This window comes from Bos mutus, chromosome 17 (assembly GCF_027580195.1).
Source record: "Bos mutus isolate GX-2022 chromosome 17, NWIPB_WYAK_1.1, whole genome shotgun sequence".
Classification (NCBI taxonomy): Eukaryota; Metazoa; Chordata; class Mammalia; order Artiodactyla; family Bovidae; genus Bos; species Bos mutus.
The window spans coordinates 59613557-59636016 of NC_091633.1; the positions used below are offsets into that span (position 1 = coordinate 59613557).

Consider the following 22460-nt stretch of genomic DNA (forward strand, 5'->3'; position numbering starts at 1 on the left):
TCTGGCTGTTCCCTCATAACCCTCATACCACAGGGTCTACAGGAGTGGGGGTCTCCGCACTGCCCCCTTCAGACGGTTCTTCCAGCATCCTCCATAGAAACACCCAGCTTTGACTGTCACGTCAGACTGTGCCACGCTTCCCCTCCTTATTATTCACTCCCCATCCTCCACCCTCATCACTGCAGGATTTCTGTTCTTATTCCCAACATTGGGGCTACCTCAGTGGCTCAGACAGTAAAGAATCTGCCTGCGGTGTGGGAGACACAGGAGACATGGGCTTGATCCCTGGGTCAGGAAGATCCCCTGGAGAAGGAAGTGGCAACCCACTCCAGTATTCTTGCCTGGAGAATCCCATGGACAGAGGAGCCTGGTGGGCTACAGTCCATGGAGTCACACAGAGTCAGACACGACTGAGCGACACACACACACACACACACACACTCTCTCTCTCTCTCTCTCTCCCCATCTCTCCCCGTCTCCCCTTCCTTTCTACCTCCCATGATCATTCTTGAGAGAAGCCTGCTGGGCTTCAGTTCCTGGGGTCGCAGAATCAGACATGACTGACTCACACACACCTACTCCCTTTCTACCTCCCATTATCATTCTTGAGCTACTTCTTTGGTGACCTTTGACTCCACCTCAGGTACGCCATCTCATAGGGCTGTGATACGGGATTTTAACAGGTCCCAGAATTAAAAATTAAACAGACATCACCAACTTTGTGGTTAAGTATTTTCTTCATAAAATGTATTTGTTCATAGCCATAACTTCAGAATGTGTTAGTCATTCAGTCATATGACTCCATGGACTGTATAGCTCTCCAGGCTCCCCGGTCCATGGGATTTCCCAGGCAAGAATACTGGAGTCGGTTGCCATTTCCTCTTCCAGGGGATCTTCATGACCCAGGGATTGAACCCCAACCTTCTGCATCCCAGGCAGATTCTTTACCATTTGAGCCACCACAGCAGCTAAGGTCTGACCATTTCTGCTGGACTGATCCAAACCTTTATCATCTTGAACTGCAACAACTGCTGTAGCTTCCTCACTGGTCTCCGTACTCCCTCCTACTCTGCCACGCCTCTTCCTCCTGCTCCCCCACCTTTCAGCCTGTTCTCAGCCCAGCCACACCATAGTCACCCCAGGAAGCTGGCGGTGGGACCACACTGGCATCTCTGCTCCCAGCGCAGTTGAGAGGGAAAAAAGCTCCAGAGTCCTGTGGCTTTGCTGTCTGCTCCTCTCCCTTCCCTCTCTCCACCTGGGCCATGCTGGACTCTGTGCTGCCCTGGGATCATTTCAGGCACATTCTTGCCTCTTGGCCTCTGCTCTTCCTTGCCCCCCCTCTGCTTGCCATGTACATCCTCAGACTGGCTCCATCCCGCACCTTTTTAGGCTTCTGTTGGAAGATCACCTTCTCAGTGAGGTGACCTGACCACTAGAATGTAGGTCTCAGGAAGGCATGAACTTTTTTATTTAAACTGTTTTTTTCCCTCTTATTCAGTGCTGTGTCCCCGTGCTTAGAATAGTGTCTAATAAAGGGGGCCCGGTTTGATTCCTGGCCAGGGAACCAGATCCTGTATGCCGCAACTAAGACCTGGAGCAACCAAATAAATATTAAAAAAAAAAAAAAAAAGAATAGTATCTAATACATTCTGGGAGTTTGTCAAATGAGCTAAATGACTGCAGTGGTTATCAGCTTTTCTTTTTATCATTTTCTTTGTACAAAGTTCAAACTTCACTGGACAGACAAAAACTAAGACACAAACTTTTGTTTGTGTAAACAGAATATTGAAATTAGCTTACTGTGAACCCACTCTGTAAATGTGTTACATTTCTCAGCATGTTAGAATTTTCAGATCAATTTTATGTATTCCTATTTAAGGCTGGTAACAAACCCAGTGGGGTAGGTGGTGAAATCAAAATTTCACGGAAAAGCAAATTGAGGCTCAGAGGTGTTTTATTCAAAGAGCAGCTGCTAAGTGGAAAGCTTCCCTTTAGACCTGCCTTTTTTCATTCCAAGTGAAGCTCCTGTTTTCTCACTTAGAAACGTCTTAAAATGACAGAAACGTGGTGAGGATCTGATCTGAAAGTCTGGAGACTGGGTCTTGATTTCTCCCGCTGGATTTTGGCCCTGCCTTTTGCTTCTGCTTCGCAAGCACATGAAATCAGTGGTTCGCTTTAAAATTCCTGACTATGACAGAGCAACAAGTTTTATTTCTCTCACCTGTGGAGGAAGTGGCCTCCACCCAGTTTTACTGAATTAGGAGGGAAGTGATTTTTTCAAGTGATAAAAAGAAATAAAATTCCACGTTCTTCCCAGAGGAGGAGTTAACAATTGGGAGAGTGGCGTGAGACCACATGTTGGTTTGTAAAAGGATATAACTTGTAAAGATGTTTCCTTTGATGCCTGTGATGAATATGGATGTGTTTCCCTTTTAGAGGGTTCTGATTAAATGACTCAATTAAGAGCAGAGCTGGAGGATCTAAATATAGGGAGAGGGCTCAGGCGGCCCTGCCTTGCGTATGTCACTCACCCCTACAGATGTGCGTGTTTGTGGTCATAAACAGCACCTGTGAGATCGCTGGAGAAGGAGCAACGTTCCAAAACCTGAAATACAGCAGGGTTGGTTTTTTTTTTTTTTTTTTTTAAGTACAAAGGATAGTTTTTTTCCTCCTCTGGCCTATTCCGTTTTCATCTGTGAATTTAGTATTTGAATTCCTTACTGTTTTAACCTGATGAATAGACTTCAGTATCTGTTCTGGTTTAAATTGTAGATCTACCGCTTACTAGAAAACGATCTGGAAAAAGTTACTTAACCCCTGACCCTTAGGTTTATTAGTAAAATGGAGATAATGATATGCATCTTGAAAAGTTGGTATAAAAGGTCAACATGAGTGTAAAAACTACCAATACAATCCTTCCATAGGGTAATAGCCCAACTAAAATAGTTTCTTCCATTTGTTAATGATTGAATCATTCATAACTGGTCACTTAATGGAAATTTACCACATTTAGCACTCTTTGCAAGCTGTAAAATTGCTCTTTTATGATAACTTAAAACACTCAAAAGAATTTTTTTCTAAGAGACAACTACTGCAGACCTTTTCCTCTTATAGACAGACAGTGAAGTTTGAAAATGCCTCTGCTCTTCCGTCTCCAGTGTTTGAGGCGTAAGCAGTTGCAAGCCAGTAACTCTACAGTTCTTGAGTTGAGGTGACTACAGATGAGATTTATCAGAGTGAGGTCTTTCAGTTCAGTTCAGTCGCTCAGTCGTGTCCGACTCTCTGCGACGCCATGAATTGCAGCACGCCAGGCCTCCCTGTCCATCACCAACTCCCGGAGTTCACCCAGACTCATGTCCGTCGAGTCGGTGATGCCATCCAGCCATCTCATCCTCTGTCATCCCCTTCTCCTCCTGTCCCCAATCCCTCCCAGCATCAGAGTCTTTTTCCAATGAGTCAACTCTTCTCATGATGTGGCCAAAGTATTGGAATTTCAGCTTTAGCATCAGTCCTTCCAATGAACATCCAGGACTGATCTCCTTTAGAATGGGCTAGTTGGATCTCCTTGCAGTCCAAGGGACTCTCAAGAGTCTTCTCCAACACCACAGTTCAAAAGCATCAGTTCTTCAGCGCTTTCTTCACAGTCTGACTCTCACATCCGTACATGACTACTGGAAAAACCATAGCCTTGACTAGACAGACCTTAGGACCTGGATATCTTGAAAGGCTTACCACGTACAGAAGGACAGTTTTCCATTATAAGCATAAATTTGAGGAGGGGAATTCAGGGGGATTAAAGAATGCTGTACAACTTTTAGAAACTTCGCTTTAACTCATATGGTAAGGAATCTGCTTGCAATGCAGGAGACCCGGGTTCAATCCCTAGGTCAGGAAGATCTTCTTGAGAAGGGAATGACAACCTACTCCAGTATACAACTTTTAGAGGAAGTGGCAAGGAGATGTAGAAATAAGCCAGGTTTCTTGGTTGAAGTTGAGGACAGTAAGGAAACTCTGCTTTAAGCATCTGCCTAACTAAACAAGTATCATCTAGTGAAACAAAACCAAACTGACACTATTCTGCAGGGATTATCTGTGACTAAGAAAAATTGACTAGGTGCCCTATTGGCAGCCTGAATTTGTCAGGATAGAAGCACTTGTGTATGCAGAGCAGAACCAGAAAGAGTTCTTGAAGAATTTTCCAACACAATGAACATACATTGAATAGCATACTTAGTGCAATTGAATATGTAAACTACAGCACTGTCATTAGAGACACATCTAAGTGTGACATCCATAAGTCCTTGATTCCTTTTCATTGAGAGGATGCTGCTGCTGCTGCTAAGTCACTTCAGTCGTGTCCGACTCTATGCGACCCCATAGACGGCAGCCCACCAGGTTCCGCCATCCCTGAGATTCTCCAGGCAAGAACACTGGAGTGGGTTGCCATTTCCTTCTCCACTTTTGAAATCATTTGGCTGAAATATTACAGCCTGCAGTGAACTTCCAAGTGGCAGGTGGTAAGTGCATCCTTTTCTTTTTGATTCCTATGATTCCCGCTCACTTAACACTCAACACTCCATTGAGAGAGACCACATCTCAGCAGCTCTTGCTGGCTTGTCCTTCAGATCACACCTAAGGGACTGGAAGAGAGGCTGTTGGTGCCTGTGTTTTAAAGGCACCAGTACCTGCATGATTGCATGATGAAAATTAGCTTTCAAGAGCTGGTCCTCTCTTCCACCTTCACCCCCTAGTTTCTCCAGATTTGGAAAATTAATCTCTGAAAAAAATTTTAATGAAAAAGAGGCAGACTAGCTATTCTGTGTCATCAGTCTCACATTTAGAAAGTGGGGAAGGGTTTGGAAGTAACTGAAACGGGCTGAATAAGAAACTCAGGAAAGTTGAAGTCTGTCTTCTGGGTGTTTGGGCTTCCCTGGAGGCTCAGCTGGTAAAGAATCCGCCTGCAATGCAGGAGACCTGGGTTCCATCCCTGGGTTGGAAAGATGCCCTGGAGAAGGGAAAGACTACCCACTCCAGTATCCTGGCCTGGAGAATTCCATGGACTGTATAGTCTGTGGGGTCGCAAAGAGTCGGCCACGGCTAAGCAACCTTCACTTTTCTGGGTGTTTGTGCCAATAGGGCATTGCTGCTGCTCCAAGACCAGCAGGATTCCTCTGTGAGCTGCAGTGGGCATTCATGTTGCTTTCTTGTATAGGAGCTATAAATACGTATATTTATAGCTTATAGATATATACACACCCACATATATATACACACTCGTATATGTATTTCCCCCCTAAGGACTCAGTCAAGGTAGAGTTCCTTTTAGCCCAACTTCTGAGCAAAGAAGTAGGTGGTTTAAAAAGTGCTTTCAAGTCTGTCGAAGAGATAGGTTTTAGTCATCTAAACAAGAACATTTCTTGTTCTAGATTTTTTTCCCTTCCTTTTGATTAGTGGCAAGCTTTATTTAGCTGCGTTTGACCTGTTTGGAATTGGGAAATGTTGAATGAAAGTTGAGGGCTAACTTCTTGTTTGATATAAGAAAAAGAAATGCAGAGGGACTTACAGGACAAGTATCTCAAAAACCACGTGAGTTCCTAGTTGGAATAACCGGGAAAAGGAAACATTTGAACAGATGATTTGTTGAAATCAGATCACAGATCATTGTTACTTTGGGGTCTTTCTGAGACTGAGATAGCTAGAGAAAACCCGTCTCTCTCTCTCTTTTTCCTGATTGGGATGTCATTGTACTTGTGTAGAACTTTATTTTCCTCCCCCTTGCCTTAAGAGTAGATGATGGTGTAGCATTTTCCTTAAGGAGCTGTGTGATCGATGCTCCATGATGCTTTTATTCAGAGCTGTTTGGAGTTGGTGCTGCTCCGGTTGTATCCTGTCTGTTCCCAGAGTACTCTCTCTGCCTGTCTTCATTACTGGTTTTCCTGGTCCCCTTCCTAGGGTTGATTTTCCAGCTGGAAATGTGAGTGTGTGTGTGGCTTCAGCCTTCCTGTTCAGGCAGTCTGTGGGGTGTCTTTGGTTCTGCTTTGAAGTAATAGGTATTTTAGCTTTATCCAAAGCTTGTAGTTTCCCAATTCTTCATAACTTTTCATTAATTCTGTAGCCTAATTTTATTTAGGCCTGTTTGGTATGGTTCTCCCCTTCTTTCTGTGAATTCTCCATCATACTCTTCCCAGCAAAGCTCATGACAGTTCTTGGATTCTTGGCTTAAATGGGTTGCTCGTTATGTTTTAAAATATATGCTAGCATTGAGTCTCTGGAATATTTTTCTTTGCGGGCCTTCATCTTTTTAAGCATTTTCAACCCAAATCTGTAGTGTCCAGTCTGTGATTCTGTGGTTTCTATGAGTGTCAGGAATGTTTGGGTGTCTGTTTTATCCTTCTTGGGAATCATCATTTGTTTTGAGGAGTCTGCTCTTGGTTAGGAGTATATATGGAGAAGGAAATGGCAACCCACTCCAGTATTCCTGCCTGGAAAATCCCATGGACAGAGGAGCCTGGTAGTATATGGTCCTATGGGGTCGCAAAGAGCCAGACGTGACTGAGCAGGAAGTATGTCATTGACATTAGTACCTAAATGAAATAAAGCAGGTTAAAAAAAATAGTCCATTTTGGAGTAATGAAAAGTTACATTACAGATTTCCTGGTATGTTCACTTTTTGACCCTTTTTGATGTTTTAATTCAAGTATCTCAGGAGGTAAAAGTTCTCATCGGACCTTGAATCCTATCTAAAATTGGATGTTAGGATAGAAAACACCTTTCTACAGTACTAATTAATATTGCCGCCAGTCACTTTATGCAATACACCTCTGAGGTACTTCCCATTTCCATGGCATTCTAGTGAGGTGTATGGTGAAATAATTTAGACATGAGAACTACTAAACTACAGGAATCATATAGTTTGCTTATGATTTCTCAAAAGCCCCTCAGTCGCTCTTTGAGAACTGGAGTCTTTTTCTGTTTCTTCACAAGATCATCAGTTTAAGAAGAGCTGGTGGTATAAGTCAGGAAATACACATGCAGTTTATTTAGTTACTTGGAAGTACTTTCTCTAGCAAAATGGATCAGACTTTTTCAGAGAAAGATAATCTTTACAAAGTTGTCTTCTTTCTCAAGTAACTTATCCAACGGTTAAACAGTTCTAAAGCGAAGTTAATCAATATCCCATACTTTTAGTTCCTTGATTCTTTTGATTTTTATGCCTTGATGTTTTACCATTAGAGTTAAGACAGTAATGAACCAAAGAACAAGAGGTTGGGGGCTGGGGTGAGTCTCTTGCTTCACTGACAATAGACCATTTATCTACTTTTTTTAAGGTACCTGGAAGGAGTCTTTGATACTTTCCCCCAGTGGCTTTTGGAGCCCATATTTTATGCTGATTTTGTTGAACAATTCAGTTATTCCTCAGTATTTAAAGGGATCATTTATTTTGTCTAGTTCACTGAATTCATGCCAGTGCACAGATTGTAACAGCACTAGTCTGAAGCTGCAGAGGGCGACTGGCCATCATCTGTCCCCTCTTGTGCTTTTCTTGATTTGTAGTGCTTGGTAGCTTGTAGTGCTTGGTAGCCCCCAACCCCTACCCCACCCCACCCCCATGTCTTTTTATCGTATCTTCAGATACAAATTAGAATAATTTTCCTTTAAAACTTTCAGTGGGAATCTGGGATCTGAGGTATTGCATGGCAGAGAGTGTATTTTGTTGATATTCACACAGTTGGATAATTACATGTTTCTTCACTAGATGAGGCAGAGATGAAGAAAATGCTCCTTGTGCAATTGGCTAATGAGGGTTCCTTTGAATGTAGAGCAAGTTCACACAGCAGTTAAAGTTATTTTACAGCTTTTTGCTTTTTTTCTTTTCATGTTAAGGAATACCACATAAGTTGCAGAATTCGATAGCCATGTCAAAAGGAGCATTATAAGCGTATTTTTCGCATTTGGTTCTGGTAGTGCCAATAGAAATCCTTTCCATGAGTGAGACTCCATAGGGAAAGGTACTGACTTTAGAAGCCTGTCTTAAACTGCATTTTTATTACGTCCTAAATCGGGTCACACTGTAAGTCTAATCTGATTTATAAGTAGACTTTGTATGTGGCTTGAATTAATGAATTGAGGTGGGTTTTTTTGTGTGTCATTTGCAAATATTTTTGTATAGAGGCTTTTTAAATTTTTTAAAGTTACAGATTTTCATTAAAGAATGTCTGAAAAGTTTTAACAAGTAGGAACGAGAGAGACTTAACCTTCCAAACCCAGCCACTGTTAAATAATATATTTACATAGTTGTTCAAGCTATATACACAGTTTTGTATTCTGCTTAGGGTTTTTTCCAAGTTATCATTTTTATGAACATAATTTTTAAGGACTACATAATATTCTTTTGAGTGGGCTATACTACAGCTTCCTTAACTATTTTCCAATTTTTAGATATTCATTTTTTTTCCTTACAGTAAAGAATACTCTGATGAAAATCATCGTGCAAAAACAGTTTTACATTTTCAGTGCAGAATATTTCCTTAGTGTTCATTTCTAGAAGTGAAGCTACTGGAACAAATCTCACCCTTTTTTTAAGACTTCTTGGGGGTTCTTTACCAGTTGAAGTGCTTTTTCTTCTTTGTCAGTGTGAAATGTTTGTATTTGGAGAAGAGGGAAGGAAATCTCTGTTTGCTGACTCATGTTTTTATTTTGCGCTTTAAACTGATAAGGCCACTTAGCTCTTGACATAAACTAAAGCAGGAAGTACCAAAAGGGGCAGAAAAAAATGAGTTGTCTTGCCAAGGCCATCGTGTCATGGACTCTTGAGTTCCTGATGGGAGGTGGGTTACTTGTTTCACTTGAATATAAAAAAAAGTGCTTAACCCAAGGAGGCAAAAATCAGTCATCAACCTGTGTTTTGTTTCATATGCACATTTACATGCAAGAGTTTATGATCTTGTCATTTTTTAATTTCTTAATATTTTTAGTGGCATCAACCCCCCGCCCCCAACAATTGGCCCCAACAGTGTTTGGAGGCAGTAGCAGGGTTTGTTGTTGTTGTTGTTACTTTACAGGGAGGCCTGGTGTGCTGCAGTTCATGGGGTCACAGAGAGTCGAACACAGCTGAGTGAGTGACCTGATTAACAATGTTGTGATTCAGTTTTTTGATGTTGTTTTTGTTCCCTGGGCGGAGAGGCCTTCTATATTGAGGATGTCACCTTAGCTGTCTTTCTAAAACATGAATCTAAACACACTGGTGCTCTGATTTAAAACCTTCCGTTTGCCCACGGGATAATAGGTATCACAGGCCCTTCACAGTCTTGCCCCGCCCTTATCAGCCTTGTATCATCTACATCATCCTTGAACCCTAGCATTTCCCTGATGTCTGTTAGAACTACCAATTTAGAAAAGTGGTTTAAAAATTGAGGCTCTAGAGCCAGAAACATGGGTTCCCTCTCTGGCCCCACCACTTAAAACCGTGCACATAAACCTTGAACAAATTAATTAACTTTTCTGTATTTCACTTTCCTTACCTGTATAGTAAGGAACGGAGAAGGCAATGGCACCCCACTCCAGTACTCTTGCTTGGAAAATCCCATGGACGGAGGAGCCTGGTAAGCTGCAGTCCATGGGGTCGCTAAGAGTCGGACACGACTGAGCGACTTCACTTTCTCTTCTCACTTTCATGCACTGGAGAAGGAAATGGCAACCCACTCCAGTGTTCTTGCCTGGAGAATCCCAGGGACGGGGGAGCCTGGTGGGCTGTCGTCTATGGGGTCGCACAGAGTCGGACACGACTGACGTGACTTAGCATACCATAGCATAGTAAGGAAAACAGAATGCTCCTTAAAGAGGCTTTGTCACAAAGTTTAAACTAGGTAATAAAGGGAACAGTGTCTCTCATGTAATGATGACTCCAAATATTAGTTCTATTGTTTTGCAAAATTCTGCTCATCCTGTAATGATATTTCTTCTTTGGAAAAACTTCCTGAAATCCCTGGAATTAATTGTTCCTTCCTTTTCTTCTCTCCTTTTCTGCTTTTATGTATAGTCGTGCATCGTTTTTCCCTGCGGTAGAGCTTTTGTGACACAGCGTGGTGGTTGGTTCTTGGTTGGCACATGCGCAGTACAGGGGCCGCCTCTTCTGTTCCTGCACTCAGAGTTCACCTTGTTCTACTCGTGGAACTCCTTTCCTGCTGAGACCTGCACTTGCCTCAAGACTGCTCAGCACAGTCCTTGAACTTGGCATACGGGGAGCCAGTTCGCTAACCGTGAGTTCACTGTTAACACAGTGGCTCTTCAGGATGGAGCATCTTTGTCTCTGGCCTCAGTGGGGTAGCCAAAGTACTTAGCAGGCACTCAGTGCAACTTCGTTGAATGAATGTCGATTCCAGTAGTTAAAGCAAAGGTCTGAAATTGTGGTCCTCAACCCCCACCTCCACCGCCACACACACACCTTCTATGATAAATCCATCAGTTCTAGAGTTTAAAATAGCCCCAAGTGATTTTGATAGAAACTCACCCCCTCAATTTGAAAACTATTGACTGAAATATAAAAACGCAGCTTTTGGAGTTGAAGAAGAGGACATACAGGGTAAGGAGAAATGTATTCTGTTGATAAATTGTTACTAGAGGACAAGGAAAAAAAGTTGTCTTTCTCGTTCTTTTGCACAATTAACCTTTAGTAAAAGTAAACAATTATTTCAGGAGGTACACTCTGACCAAGTGTGACTCTTGATGATAGCATAGTGTTTTGTTTTCTCTTTTATTGTTAGACAAAAATAATGCCACTTTCAAAGAACTGATAAATCTGAGTAAAACTCTTTACAGAAGGGAACAACTGAGTCCCTGTAGCCTATTAAGTAAAGCTCCACCCTTGGCCTTCTAATTCCTTCAGGGAGCTAAATCATTCATCAAACATTTATTGAGACTCTGATGTGTGCCAGGTATAGGGCTCTGCTCCAAAGACAGAAGACAGTCAGATAGAATTCCTTTTTCCTCCAGTGAGGAAGTAACTGTTGGCATGTGCAGTTTGCTGTGACAGCAGTCCATCATAAATATCCCTTTCAGTTCTCAGAATCAGTAATGCTTTCCCCCTTTTATTCCTGTTACGGGTAATCTGTGCCTTTTCTTTTATTGATTAGTTTTGCTAGAGGAATATCTGGTTTTATTAGTATTTTCAAAGAGCCAACTTTGATTTTATTTTCCTATTTTATATATATAGATATATTTAATTTTTGCTCTCATTTCCTTTTACTGTCTTTGGGTTTAATTTGCTGTTCCTTTCTTTTTCTTTTGGTAGATACATAGAAAATTAGTTTTCAGCTGCTTTTATTTTCTAATATATGCACTTAAGATTATAAACTTCCCTCTAAGCATGGATTGAGCCACATCCTACAAGTTTGATGTGTCAGATTTTTATAATCATCCCATTTAAAATACTTTCTAATTTCCCCTATATTTTCTTCTGTGACTCACAGGTCAAAGAAGTGTAATTCTTTTCAATAACAGTATTTGGGCATTTATTCTTAGTTGTATGATGATCAAAGAGCATATTCTGTATAGTTTTATCCCTTTGATATTTGTTGAGATTTGCGTAACGGCCCATTATATGGTCATGTGTTTTTTAAAGTGCTATGTGTGGTGCAGTTGCTGGGTGCATACATGAATTGAGTCAAGTTTTTAAACATACAATCTCCTATATCTGTCAATTTTCATTGGCTTGTTTTGTCATTTACTATGTTGATCTCCCACCAAGACTGTTTGTCATTTTAACTATGTCAGTTTCTATTTTATGTATTTTGAAACCGTTACTGCTTGGATTAAAAAATTAGGATTGTGATATATTCATGGTAGAGCACCTCTTTTAACATTATGAAATGTCCCTCTTTTATCCTTGGTGATACTTCTTTCTTTGAAGTCTCTTTTGTCTGATTTGATAGCTCTGTGAACTTTTTTGTTTAGAATATGCACAGTACAGTTCTTTCCATTCTTTTTCTTTCAACTTTTCTCTGCCCTTGTATTTGATATGTGTCTCTTGTAAGTACACTATATATTTTCATTTGGCTCATTTAGTCTCTTGATTTGTAAGTAATTCTTGAGACGTTGAGGATTATATCTGAATCTTACTGTTTTCTATTTGACCCACCTATTATGTACTCCTTTTTGTTCTGAGGTTTTTTTGGTTAATCATATCTTTAAATAGAATTCCATATTTTTAATTCCTCTATTACCTTTTTATTGCTTTTAAATTATTCTTTCAGTGGTTGCTTTATTATGATAGGAATTCATAATTTATATCAGTACTAATAGTTTAATGTTTTAGCATTGCCTGGGTAGTATAAGGACCTTAGAACTCTAAATTCATGGATCCCTTCTGCTTTTTTGTTATGCATTTTAATTCTGTATTTTAAACACCACAAGATGTTCCTCTAATTGTTTTGTAAAGTCAGTACCCTTATGGAACTCTTCGTTCTTTCCCGCAATTTCTTGCTTTTCCCTTGTGCTTGAGAATTCCTCCTGGAAGCCAGTTATTTCAGATTTTGTTTGTTGTAAAGCACTTTTATTTCACAATCATTTTTGAATGATTTTTTCCCCACTAAGTGTAGCGTTCTGAGTTACCAGCTATTTATTGCATTCGGCATGCTAAAGATACCATTTTACTGTAGTTTTGTTTTCATTGTTCCCGTTGAAATGTCAGCTGTCATGCTTATTGTACTCATTTGAAAGTATTGTGTCTTTTTAAAGATTTTTGTTGTAGGTTTTCAGCAATTATACCATAATATGACACATTAAAACTTGTGGATTTCTTTCTATTTCTCCTTCTTGGGACTTATAAGGCTTCGTGAATCTGTGGCTAGATGTCTGTTGCCAGTTTTGGAAAGCCTTTGGCCAGTAACTTTCAATATGCATATGTCCTCTCTCACAGTTTTTCTCTCCTCATTTTCTTTCATCTTGATCTAGTCTAGTACTAAGATGATCCTAGGCTGTGTTTCTAAACACTGTCCATTTCAGTTTAGCCCTTGCACTAGGGCATACCTCTCCAAGGGTCTCAGCGGAAAACCTGGCATGTTTACCAGAATTTCTCCTTCTTGGCAGGCCCTCAACTCTGTTTTTTTTTTTTGGAGGGGGGCTCTCCTCAACACTATGAGACTCCTGAAATCTCTGCTTGGTCTTTTAGCTTCTTTCTACTTGGCTTCTTACAACGTAGCTTTGGCAAATGCCTTGAGAAGAAAAGCAGTGAAGAATGTTCAGCTTATCACTTCATCACTTTTCACATCTTTCCATATGTGGCCCCTCGTGTCCTGAGTACTTTGATTGCTCATTGATGCCTTTAAAAAGTTGGGCTTCACCCCCACCTCGATTTATTCATTTGTATTTTATTCACCTTTTATAGTTGTTTGGGGAGGAGGTTGATTGGATACCTGCTACTCAATCTTAGCTGGAGTTGGTGCAAAGTTATCTTTAATCTTTTTCGCCATTTGCATTTTTATCTAGTGAAGAGTAACTGGAAGGTTTAAATGAAACAACTTGACTAAAGTATTTAGTACAGTACGTGCTCATGTGCTTCATTCATTTCATGTCAATAAAAAGCATATTTGAAAAAGCAGGGAATGAATTTCCTACCTTAATTGCCTGATAGTCCAAAGGCATAGACTTATTTACTGAATAAAGACCCTAAAATGTTGCTACATTTATCTAGTATAAATAGAATGAACTACCTTTTCTTTTAGCATGAGATACTTGAGCAAAAGAAAAACAGATGTTAAGGCTGTTACAGTTTTACTTTGTCTTGTCGCTTTTAGTTTTTGTTGATTGAGGTGTACTTTGAAATAAATATTTTAGAGCCCATGAGTGACTATAAATATAGAATATCACAGTATCTGTTGAGAACTTGAATTTTTTTTGCACTAAGGGGAATATTGCTTCTACCTCATAACTCATATAAAGAGTAGCATACTTCTTTTTAAATTGCATCTCAGTTTATTCATCTATAAAATCGCAATGATTGTATTACCTAGTTGAAATAATTATTTAAAGGGTTAAATACTGTGCTAGTCTGCTGCCATAACAAGATACCACTGATGGAGTGGCTTAAACAATAGAAATGTATTTCTTACAGTTCTGGAGTCTGTGAAGTCCAAGATGAAGGGTCCAGATAGTGTGGTTTCTGATGAGAGCTATCATCCAGGCTTGTAGGCAGTGGCCTTCTCTCTGTGTCTGCAGGTGGCCTTTCCTCAGTGGGTGCACACGTAGGGCAGGAGAGAAATCTCTCCCTTCTTCTTATGAGGCCACTAATCCTCTCATGTTAGGACCCCACCTTCATGACCACATTTGACCTTAATTACTTCCTTAAAGGCTCCAGGTTCCATCTCCAAATACAGTCACACTGAGGCTTCAATATGAGTTTGGGGGTGGGGGGTGCATAATTCATTCCATAGGACACTAATACATAAAATCACTTAAAAAAATACCTGACCCATGGTAATTGTTTAATAAATTGTGATTTTATGGTACAGATGATTTTAAACACCTTTTCCCCTTTTTTCTTTTCTAGGTGCTCGCTTTGGGTTCCTTTTGGAAACACCAGGAATGGTCATTTCTACTTTTCAGGACCTCCGCACAAAGAAGCTAAGGAGAATCTTATGTAGATAAAGTGAAGCCTCTTTCACTGTCCTTTCACATTGGGGACGTCTATATTTCTCCCTCCTCAAGGAGCGTGCGTAGCGCCATCATGAATGTGACAAGTTTATTTTCCTTCACAAGTCCAGCTGTGAAGAGACTTCTTGGCTGGAAACAGGGTGACGAGGAAGAAAAATGGGCAGAGAAGGCCGTTGATGCTTTGGTGAAAAAACTGAAGAAAAAGAAGGGTGCCATGGAGGAACTGGAAAAGGCCTTGAGCTGCCCGGGCCAGCCCAGCAACTGCGTCACCATCCCCCGCTCCCTGGACGGCAGACTGCAGGTCTCCCACCGGAAGGGGCTGCCTCACGTCATCTACTGCCGCGTGTGGCGCTGGCCCGACCTTCAGAGCCACCATGAACTGAAACCATTGGAGTGCTGCGAGTTTCCCTTCGGCTCCAAGCAGAAGGAGGTGTGCATCAACCCCTACCACTATAAGCGAGTAGAAAGCCCCGGTGAGTGAGTCCTTTCCTGTAGACGCATTTAGCAGATTTGTGTTGTTTCTCGAAATCGTCCCTTTCCATGTTTTTTTTGTCGTTGTTGTAATTTCTAAGTATTAGGGGGAAAGTCGTGTCAGTCAGTCCTTGAAAGGGTCGTACGTTCTAACGGCATAGTCTCTAGTTAACTTTATTTCTTAGGAGCAGGGCTGTGAAAACTGTCATGGAGGCATTAATGCATCTACCTTTTCATAAATTGTTTTTTTGCTGAATTTATTTTTTGTTTCCCTTTGGTTCTGTGCATTTCTCGAGACAGAGTTAGCTATGATTTTTATTGCAAGGGAAGAAAATCGAGAAAGAAGCATGATGTTGCTGTCTACATACTTGAGGATGGTTGCCAGTGACTTATATCACTTTATCCTTAAAAATAGCATTTTTTATCATCTCCAGTAGAATTTTGCTATGGCATACTCCCTGTGGAGGATATGAAGGAATTATGTTCTGCTGTGGAATCATTTGATACTATTACTTTATATGAGATACTCCTGGTTTTTACATGTGTGACCTTGGAGGGGGTGGAGGAAGCATAATAAAAGATATACTTTTAACATTTACTTGGTTTTGACTTAAATTAGAGTCCACATTCTAGACAGTGGCATCAGCTGGAAAATGATTAGGCAATCTCAGGCACTTAAATATCTCAGCGTCAGATTGGAATCAAATTTGTTGATGGATTAGTTATTAATAGCTGATGGTTACCAGGTGTTCCCAAATGAGGCTGTGTGTTAGATTCATGTGGCTCTCTCCCAGAAATTCTTATTCTGGCAGAGCCCAGTGATCCGTGTTTGGTTTTTTTTTTTTTTGACCCATGTTTAACATGTACTCCAGATAGCGTTGATAGGGGCTATTGGATTGGTATTTGGGAACTATGCTATATCCCATAATAACCTGGTTGTCAAATAAAAAGCATTCTGGTTTCTTATGGAATATTTATGCCATTTAAAAAGGGAATAATAAACATCTTTGTATCCACCACCCAGTTGCCTTCAGTAACTACTGTTCTGAATTTGATGGTCAGATTTGATGAACATCATTCCCAGGCATGCTTTTTACTGTTGTTTTATATGTATGAATCCTTGACAGGATGTACTGTTATTTTGTATATTTAAAGATATTGTACAGTGATATTAGAGTATCCTTCTACAACTTGCTGTATTCATTCAACATCATGGTTTTGTGATTTCTGTATTACATACTTTAGGGTTACTTTGTCAAGGCCTGTGAAAAATCCTCAGGAGGTTTTATTTGAATTTCATTGATTTCATTTGGGGAAGGATTGACATAGTTGTGCTCTTGAGCACAATATTTTTCTAAATTTATTTAGATTTTTAAGTTTTCTCCTTGAAAGTTCTTGCACATCTTTTCTTAGATTTATCAGTATTTCTAGATGACCAGGTTTTATTGTATCCTTTTAAAAGTTACATTTTGTTACAGTGTTCATGGCTAGAACTGTATTTGATTTTTTCCAACAATCTTGATGAATTCTCCTTGTTGTAATATAGACATTCTTTTACTGCTTGTTATATCCACCATGATGTAAATTTTAATGTATAATATATACAACAGGGGTCATTCAGGTACATGGCTTTTTGATTCCCATAGTAACTTTAAGAGGTACAGAGGGAAGATTCTAATCCCACTTTACAAACGGTGAAACTGAGGTCCCTATAAATTAAGTGACCTTTGTGTCAGACAACTGAGAACTGTATTGAGAAAACATTGTGGATCATTTTTCTCCAGACCTCTCCCTCGATCCTATGACATTTCATCCTGTGCAGCAGCAGTTGCCTCCCGACTGGTGCCCCCTGCAGGGGGACTAGTGCACTACAGAGAGTGTTCTTTGGGATGCATGCTCTAGCCATCTTCCTGCTTCCCATTCCTTTACACACAGCTTTGTGTTCTGGTCCTCGCCTACCTTGCCAGCTTCTTCTCCCACCTTGATTCTTTCATGTACTTCCCTGGTGACGTAAGTGATAAAGAACCTGCCTGTCAATGCAGGAGATGCAAGAAACACAGGTTTGGTCCCTGTGTTGGGAAGACCCTGTGGAGAAGGAAATGGCAACTGGCTCTAGTATTCTTCTTGCCTAGAGAATCCCATGGACAGAGGATCCTAGGGGGCCACAGTCCATGGGGTCACAAAGAGCTGAGTGTGACTGAGCACACACACGCTTCGTGTGGTTGAGTCACGTGGGGACACTTGAATGCACTCCTCCTACATGCCTCATTTCCTCTCCTTCTCCTTGGTCTTCTTGCAGGATAGTAAATCAGGCTCCAAGATGGCAGGAACCACGTGTGTAATTAACATCTTTCCTTTTAATAGTGAGCACAATTCAGTACATGTCTGATGTTAAAGGCAAACACTATTTTTAATTTCTCTGTTGGGCCATTTTTTTCTTTTTTGACAGATGAGTTTTTGGTTTGTTTGTACCCTCTGACCATTATCTTCCCTTTTGTTTCATTTCATTGCCATTACTATCTGACATTAGATGGATATTAAAACATATTAAAAGTTAATACGGAAATGATTTTGTTACTCTTAATAATTTAAAGACCCTGATGCTGGGAAAGATTAAGGGGATGACAGAGGATGAGATGGTTGGATGGCATCACCGACTCAATGGACATGGGTTTGGGTGGACTCTGGGAGTTGGTGATGGACAGGGAGGCCTGGCGTGCTGCGGTTCGTGGGGTCGCAGAGTCGGACACAACTGAGCGACTGAACTGAATAATTTACATGTAAAAGACTTGACAGGTAGGAGTTGGAAAACCAGCTAAAATAAGGCATTTTGACACTTTATGGATATCACTTCATCCTCCCCTCCCCTTTAGCCAAGAATCTGGGGAGCCATATGTAGACCAGTTCTCAAAACTACAAGGCCAAGATCTGGTGAATTTGAACATGTCAGGATTTTCCTTATATTTTTCATACTGTGAAGAGGATTGAGAACAAATGGACTTTTTCAGAGACCACCATGAAGCAATCCCTGCACTTTGTGGGGGAAAAGCCCCACTAAATCAAAGTGTGGGGGGGCCTCAGCCCCACACACTCCCAGTTACACAGGCATGCGGCAGGGCACACTCCTGGCTGTTTCTGCGAACTGGGAAACAAGGCAGAGTTCTAAGCTGCAGAGGCACAGCTCAGCACTGCATTCCTTTAAACCTTCTTTTTACCTCTGAACTGTTTTACTTCAGATACAGTATTTCAAAGAGCAGTTCAGCAGTTGAAGCATAAGTTAATCAGGTCTCCCAAATTTGTTGTTTTGTGCCAAGGCCCCTGTTGAGACCCCAGGAGGAAAACCCAGGAGAAACTGCAAGTGTCTGGAAGGTTTAGAGCAGAGGTGTTTCAAAGTGTGTGGTCCCCAGACTAGCAGCATTGGCATCACCTGGGAACTTGGTTGAAATGCATATTTTTAGATCCTTGCACAGACCTACTGAATCAAACTCTGGGGATGGGGCCAGCAGTCTGTGTTTGGACAGGCTCTCCAGGTTATCCTGATTCAGGCTTAAAGTGTGAGAACCACTGGTTTCCAGGCAAGTCATCAAGTCCAGTTGACAAGATGAGGTCTCTTATTGAAAAGAGATGCTAATGAGTTAAGAGTTTGAAATCCCTCTTTATTTAGAAAGTTGCATTTTGTTACGGGTATAAAATTGACTTGCTTGCTCTAGAATGTCCCTTCCTGCTGATATTTATAAAGATTAGAATCCTGATACAGTGAGTCTTTAGCGGGGTGGGAGAGTAGACGGGGAGAAAGGAATGCTTTGTTATTTGACCCATAGACATTTTCTAATTGTTCTTTTGGGTATCTTTTACTATCTCTGTTTCTTTGGCCAAAAAGAATTTTAATGGATTTAAGTAACTGCTGTTTTTCTTTAACCTATGCCATTTGTTTTGATTTTTTTAGACGCAAAAGAGTCTAAAAATTGTAGTGGTCTGGGGAAGAAACCAAAAGTTATAGGAACACTTGTATTCATCACAGTTAACAATGGGATTTACCTGTGGCTGATTTATTTTGTGGTTTGACAGAAAACAGCAAAATTCTGTAACGCAATTATCCTTCAATAATAAATAAATAAATTAAAAAAAAAAAAAAACAATGGGATAGGGTGTGAGAGGCAAGAACCTTTGGGGCTTTCCTGGTGGTTCAGATGGTAAAGAATCTGTCTGCAATGCAGGATACCCAGGTTCATTCCCTGGGTTTGGGAAGATCCCCTGGAGGAGGCATGGCAACCCACTCCAGTATTCTTGCCTGGAGAATCCCATGGGCAGAGGAGCCTGGCGGGCTAGCAGTCCATGGTGTCACAAAGAGTTGGACACAGCTGAGCAACTAATTTCTTTTGTTCTTTTTTTGTAAGTACTTACCAGAGCTAGCACCAAGGTCCAGAGTAACTTGGCCATTAATGAAACATGCATCTTTGGGAAAAGTATTGATAGAAAGCAATAAGACTTGTCTGCAAGTGTGTGGACAGTTATAGGAAAGAGGAAGTTCTTGCGGCTTCTGAAGACTCTGACCCTGCTGATGATGTAACAGGCGGCTGTTTACTTGGACCTTCGGTAGTCTTTAGAGTCCAGGCTACTTATTAGTGGTTGGGTTAAATGGCGGTCTTCTTTTTCTTGACCAAAGAAAATGCTGACGTGATGAAGTCAGTCGTCTCGCTGTGAAGTGAAAAGCCATTCCGTTGCTCTCTGCCGCCATTAAAATGCCTTCGTGGAGATTTCCTGTCATTTTTTTTTTTCCTTTTTTAATGTTTTTCATGTGATTCCTGAGAATTATCTTCTGTACTTTGAACTTCAAAGGCCATATCGAATCTGAGCTTGAAATTCTGACATTTCAATTTTGATTTGGATCTCTCAAGTAACACCCTGGTGTTCGCTTCCTGGTTGGTGCTTCTTTCATTTTCAGCATCATAGCTCCCAGCCGTTTAAAATTCACCTAAAATCCTCTTCAGAATTCACCTAAAATCTTCTTCATCTGTTGACTGACTGCAACGTTTGCCCCTTTGGCTGCCTCAGTCACCGGTAGTTCCTAGCTCCGTAAATTTTGCCTTAAAATCTTAGAAATGGACAGTGCATCGGTGGTTACTGGGATCTGAAGGGGAGTGGGCGTGGCTGTAAGAGGCAGCGTGGGGGAGGCGCCCTTGGGTGGATGGAAGGGTTCTGTGTCTTGGCTGTGTCTATGTCAGTGTCGTGACTGATCCTGTTCTAGTTTTGCAGGCTGTTACCATTGGAGGGTACTGGGTACAGGGTAGACAGGAGTTCTCTGTTACTTCTCACAGCTGCATGTGAACCTGCCATTATCTGAATCTAAACACGGTGATCCCTGAAAGCAGCAGCTAGTCTTGAATGAGTCACCTGAGCGCCCCTCCTCAAGACAAATGGTTGTGTCTGGCAGGCAGCAGAGGTGCTCCGCGAGTACTTTCATTTTGTCACACAGAATATTAAAAAGATGTATACTGAAGGCTCAAGATTTAATAAAATTAATATTCAAAAATAGAATCAAAAATTTTAATGCATTTCTTCATGTTGTTAATGTGATTTTTCTTGAGCCAATGATGACAAAAACCTCTATGTAATTAAAGTGCCTTTTTTTACAGTCTTGTATTAGTATATCCATTTGGAGGATGGGGAAGGGTAGGGGGGAAGTATTGACTCTTCCTCCAAGTTTATCTGAGTGATGTGGATATCTAGGAGTCTGGTAACTGAAGCTGTAAGCCAGATACCAAGATACAGCAGTTAGAAGCAGAAGCAGTTAGAAGCAGTTGTGAAGATTTGGGATTAACTATCAATAATATCAACTATAAAAATTAAAGCTTTATGACCTGTGCATTGTAGTCAGTGTTCTCCAGAGAATCAGAACCAATAGGATAGATATAGATCCTATGTATTTATAAGATCCTATTAAATTTAAAAGTTTATTAATTATCCTACTAATAAGTCTACTATTGGTGCTTCCCTGGTGGTCCAGTGGTTAGGATTCAGTACTTTGTGATGAGGGCCTGGGTTCAGTCCCTGGTTGGGGAACCTAAGATCCCATAAGCTGCATGGCATGCCCCCCTCCAAATAGATTTTTAAAGGTTTAAAAAGAAGTCTAATATCTGTTATAGATTTATTATGGACGTTGGCTCACATGAGCGTGGAGGCCAAGAAGTCCCACAGTCCACTGTCTGCAAGCTGAGGAGCCAGGCAGGCGCTTAGTGAAATCCCAGTTTTAGTCCAGCAGCCTGGGAACCAGGACCACTAGTATCCGAGGGCAGGAGAAGACAGGTGCTCCAGGCTTTTTGCTGGCAATCAGCATTTGGGTGCAGCCCACTCACATTGGCAAGGGTGGTCTTCCTTACTCTGTCTGTCATTTCAAATGCCTCTGTCCTCTGGAGACAGCCTCAAAGACACAGCAAGAAGTACTGTTTCACCAGTTCTCTGATCATCCTTTAGCTCAAAGTAACACACAAAATTAACCATCAACACCCCAAAAAAAAAAAAAAAAACTCAAATAGAAGCAATATTGTAACTAATTCAATAAAGACTTTTAAAATGGTCCTTGTAAAAAAAAAAGAAAGGAAATTTCTTTTCACTCAAACATCTACAATTCATGTACAACTCCCCAGGAACTGAGTCTGCCCCAGAAAGACCGTAAAGAATCTGCCAGCAGTGCAGGAGAGCCAGGTTCAATCCCTGGGTCCCCGGAGAAGAGAATGGCAACCCACTCCAGTATTCTTGCCTAGAGAATCCCATGGGCAGAGAAGCCTGGAAGGCTACAGTCCGTGGGCTGCAAAGAGTCAGAGACGACTGAGCGATTAAAACACACACACACACAGGAAAGACAGGCACGTGCGTACAGCACAGTGTGCTAAATTGAATGATGCAAGTGTGTATGGGGGACACAACCAACTCTTACAAGCCTGAGGTGGCCATAGAGCTCAGCTCACCTGACTCTAATGCGTCGGACATTGTGTTCCAGTCTGCGTGGTGGTTCAGATATATGTGTATTAACGTGTGTCTGTGTATATTTCATTGTACAAAGGATTTAAATCAGTTTACGAGGAGACTTATAGAACAGTAGAGAGTATTACTAATAAAGTAGGCTAGGGGGAAAAAAACTTCATAAGGTCAAGACTAAGGAAAATCAACACATGTGTGTTCCAGGGGTGGCTGTGATACAGATGTGCTGCCGTGCAGAGTTACTGTGTGTGTGCAGTCCTAGGCTGGATGCTTTGCTCCTACTTTGGGTGTGGGAGAGAGATGTGTATGACCCTGAGATGAAGGAAAAGTGCGTTAAAGGTTGTAGAGCATTTGTGCCT

General features: G+C 41.1%; 1 protein-coding gene across 4 annotated transcripts in view; it reads left to right on the forward strand.

The window, feature by feature from the left end:
* Positions 1–22460, forward strand: part of SMAD1 (SMAD family member 1) — an 83121-nt gene that overhangs the window by 20680 nt on the left and 39981 nt on the right. For 2 of the 4 annotated variants that reach the window (XM_070386602.1, XM_070386605.1), the window contains exon 2: positions 14546–15122. In XM_070386602.1, the coding sequence (XP_070242703.1) occupies positions 14723–15122 (400 nt within the window). In that variant the 5' untranslated portion in view covers positions 14546–14722. Of the gene's footprint in view, positions 1–10039; positions 10260–10293; positions 10583–14545; positions 15123–22460 lie in introns of those variants that run through there. The other 2 variants (XM_070386603.1, XM_070386604.1) reach the window with 2 other exon arrangements.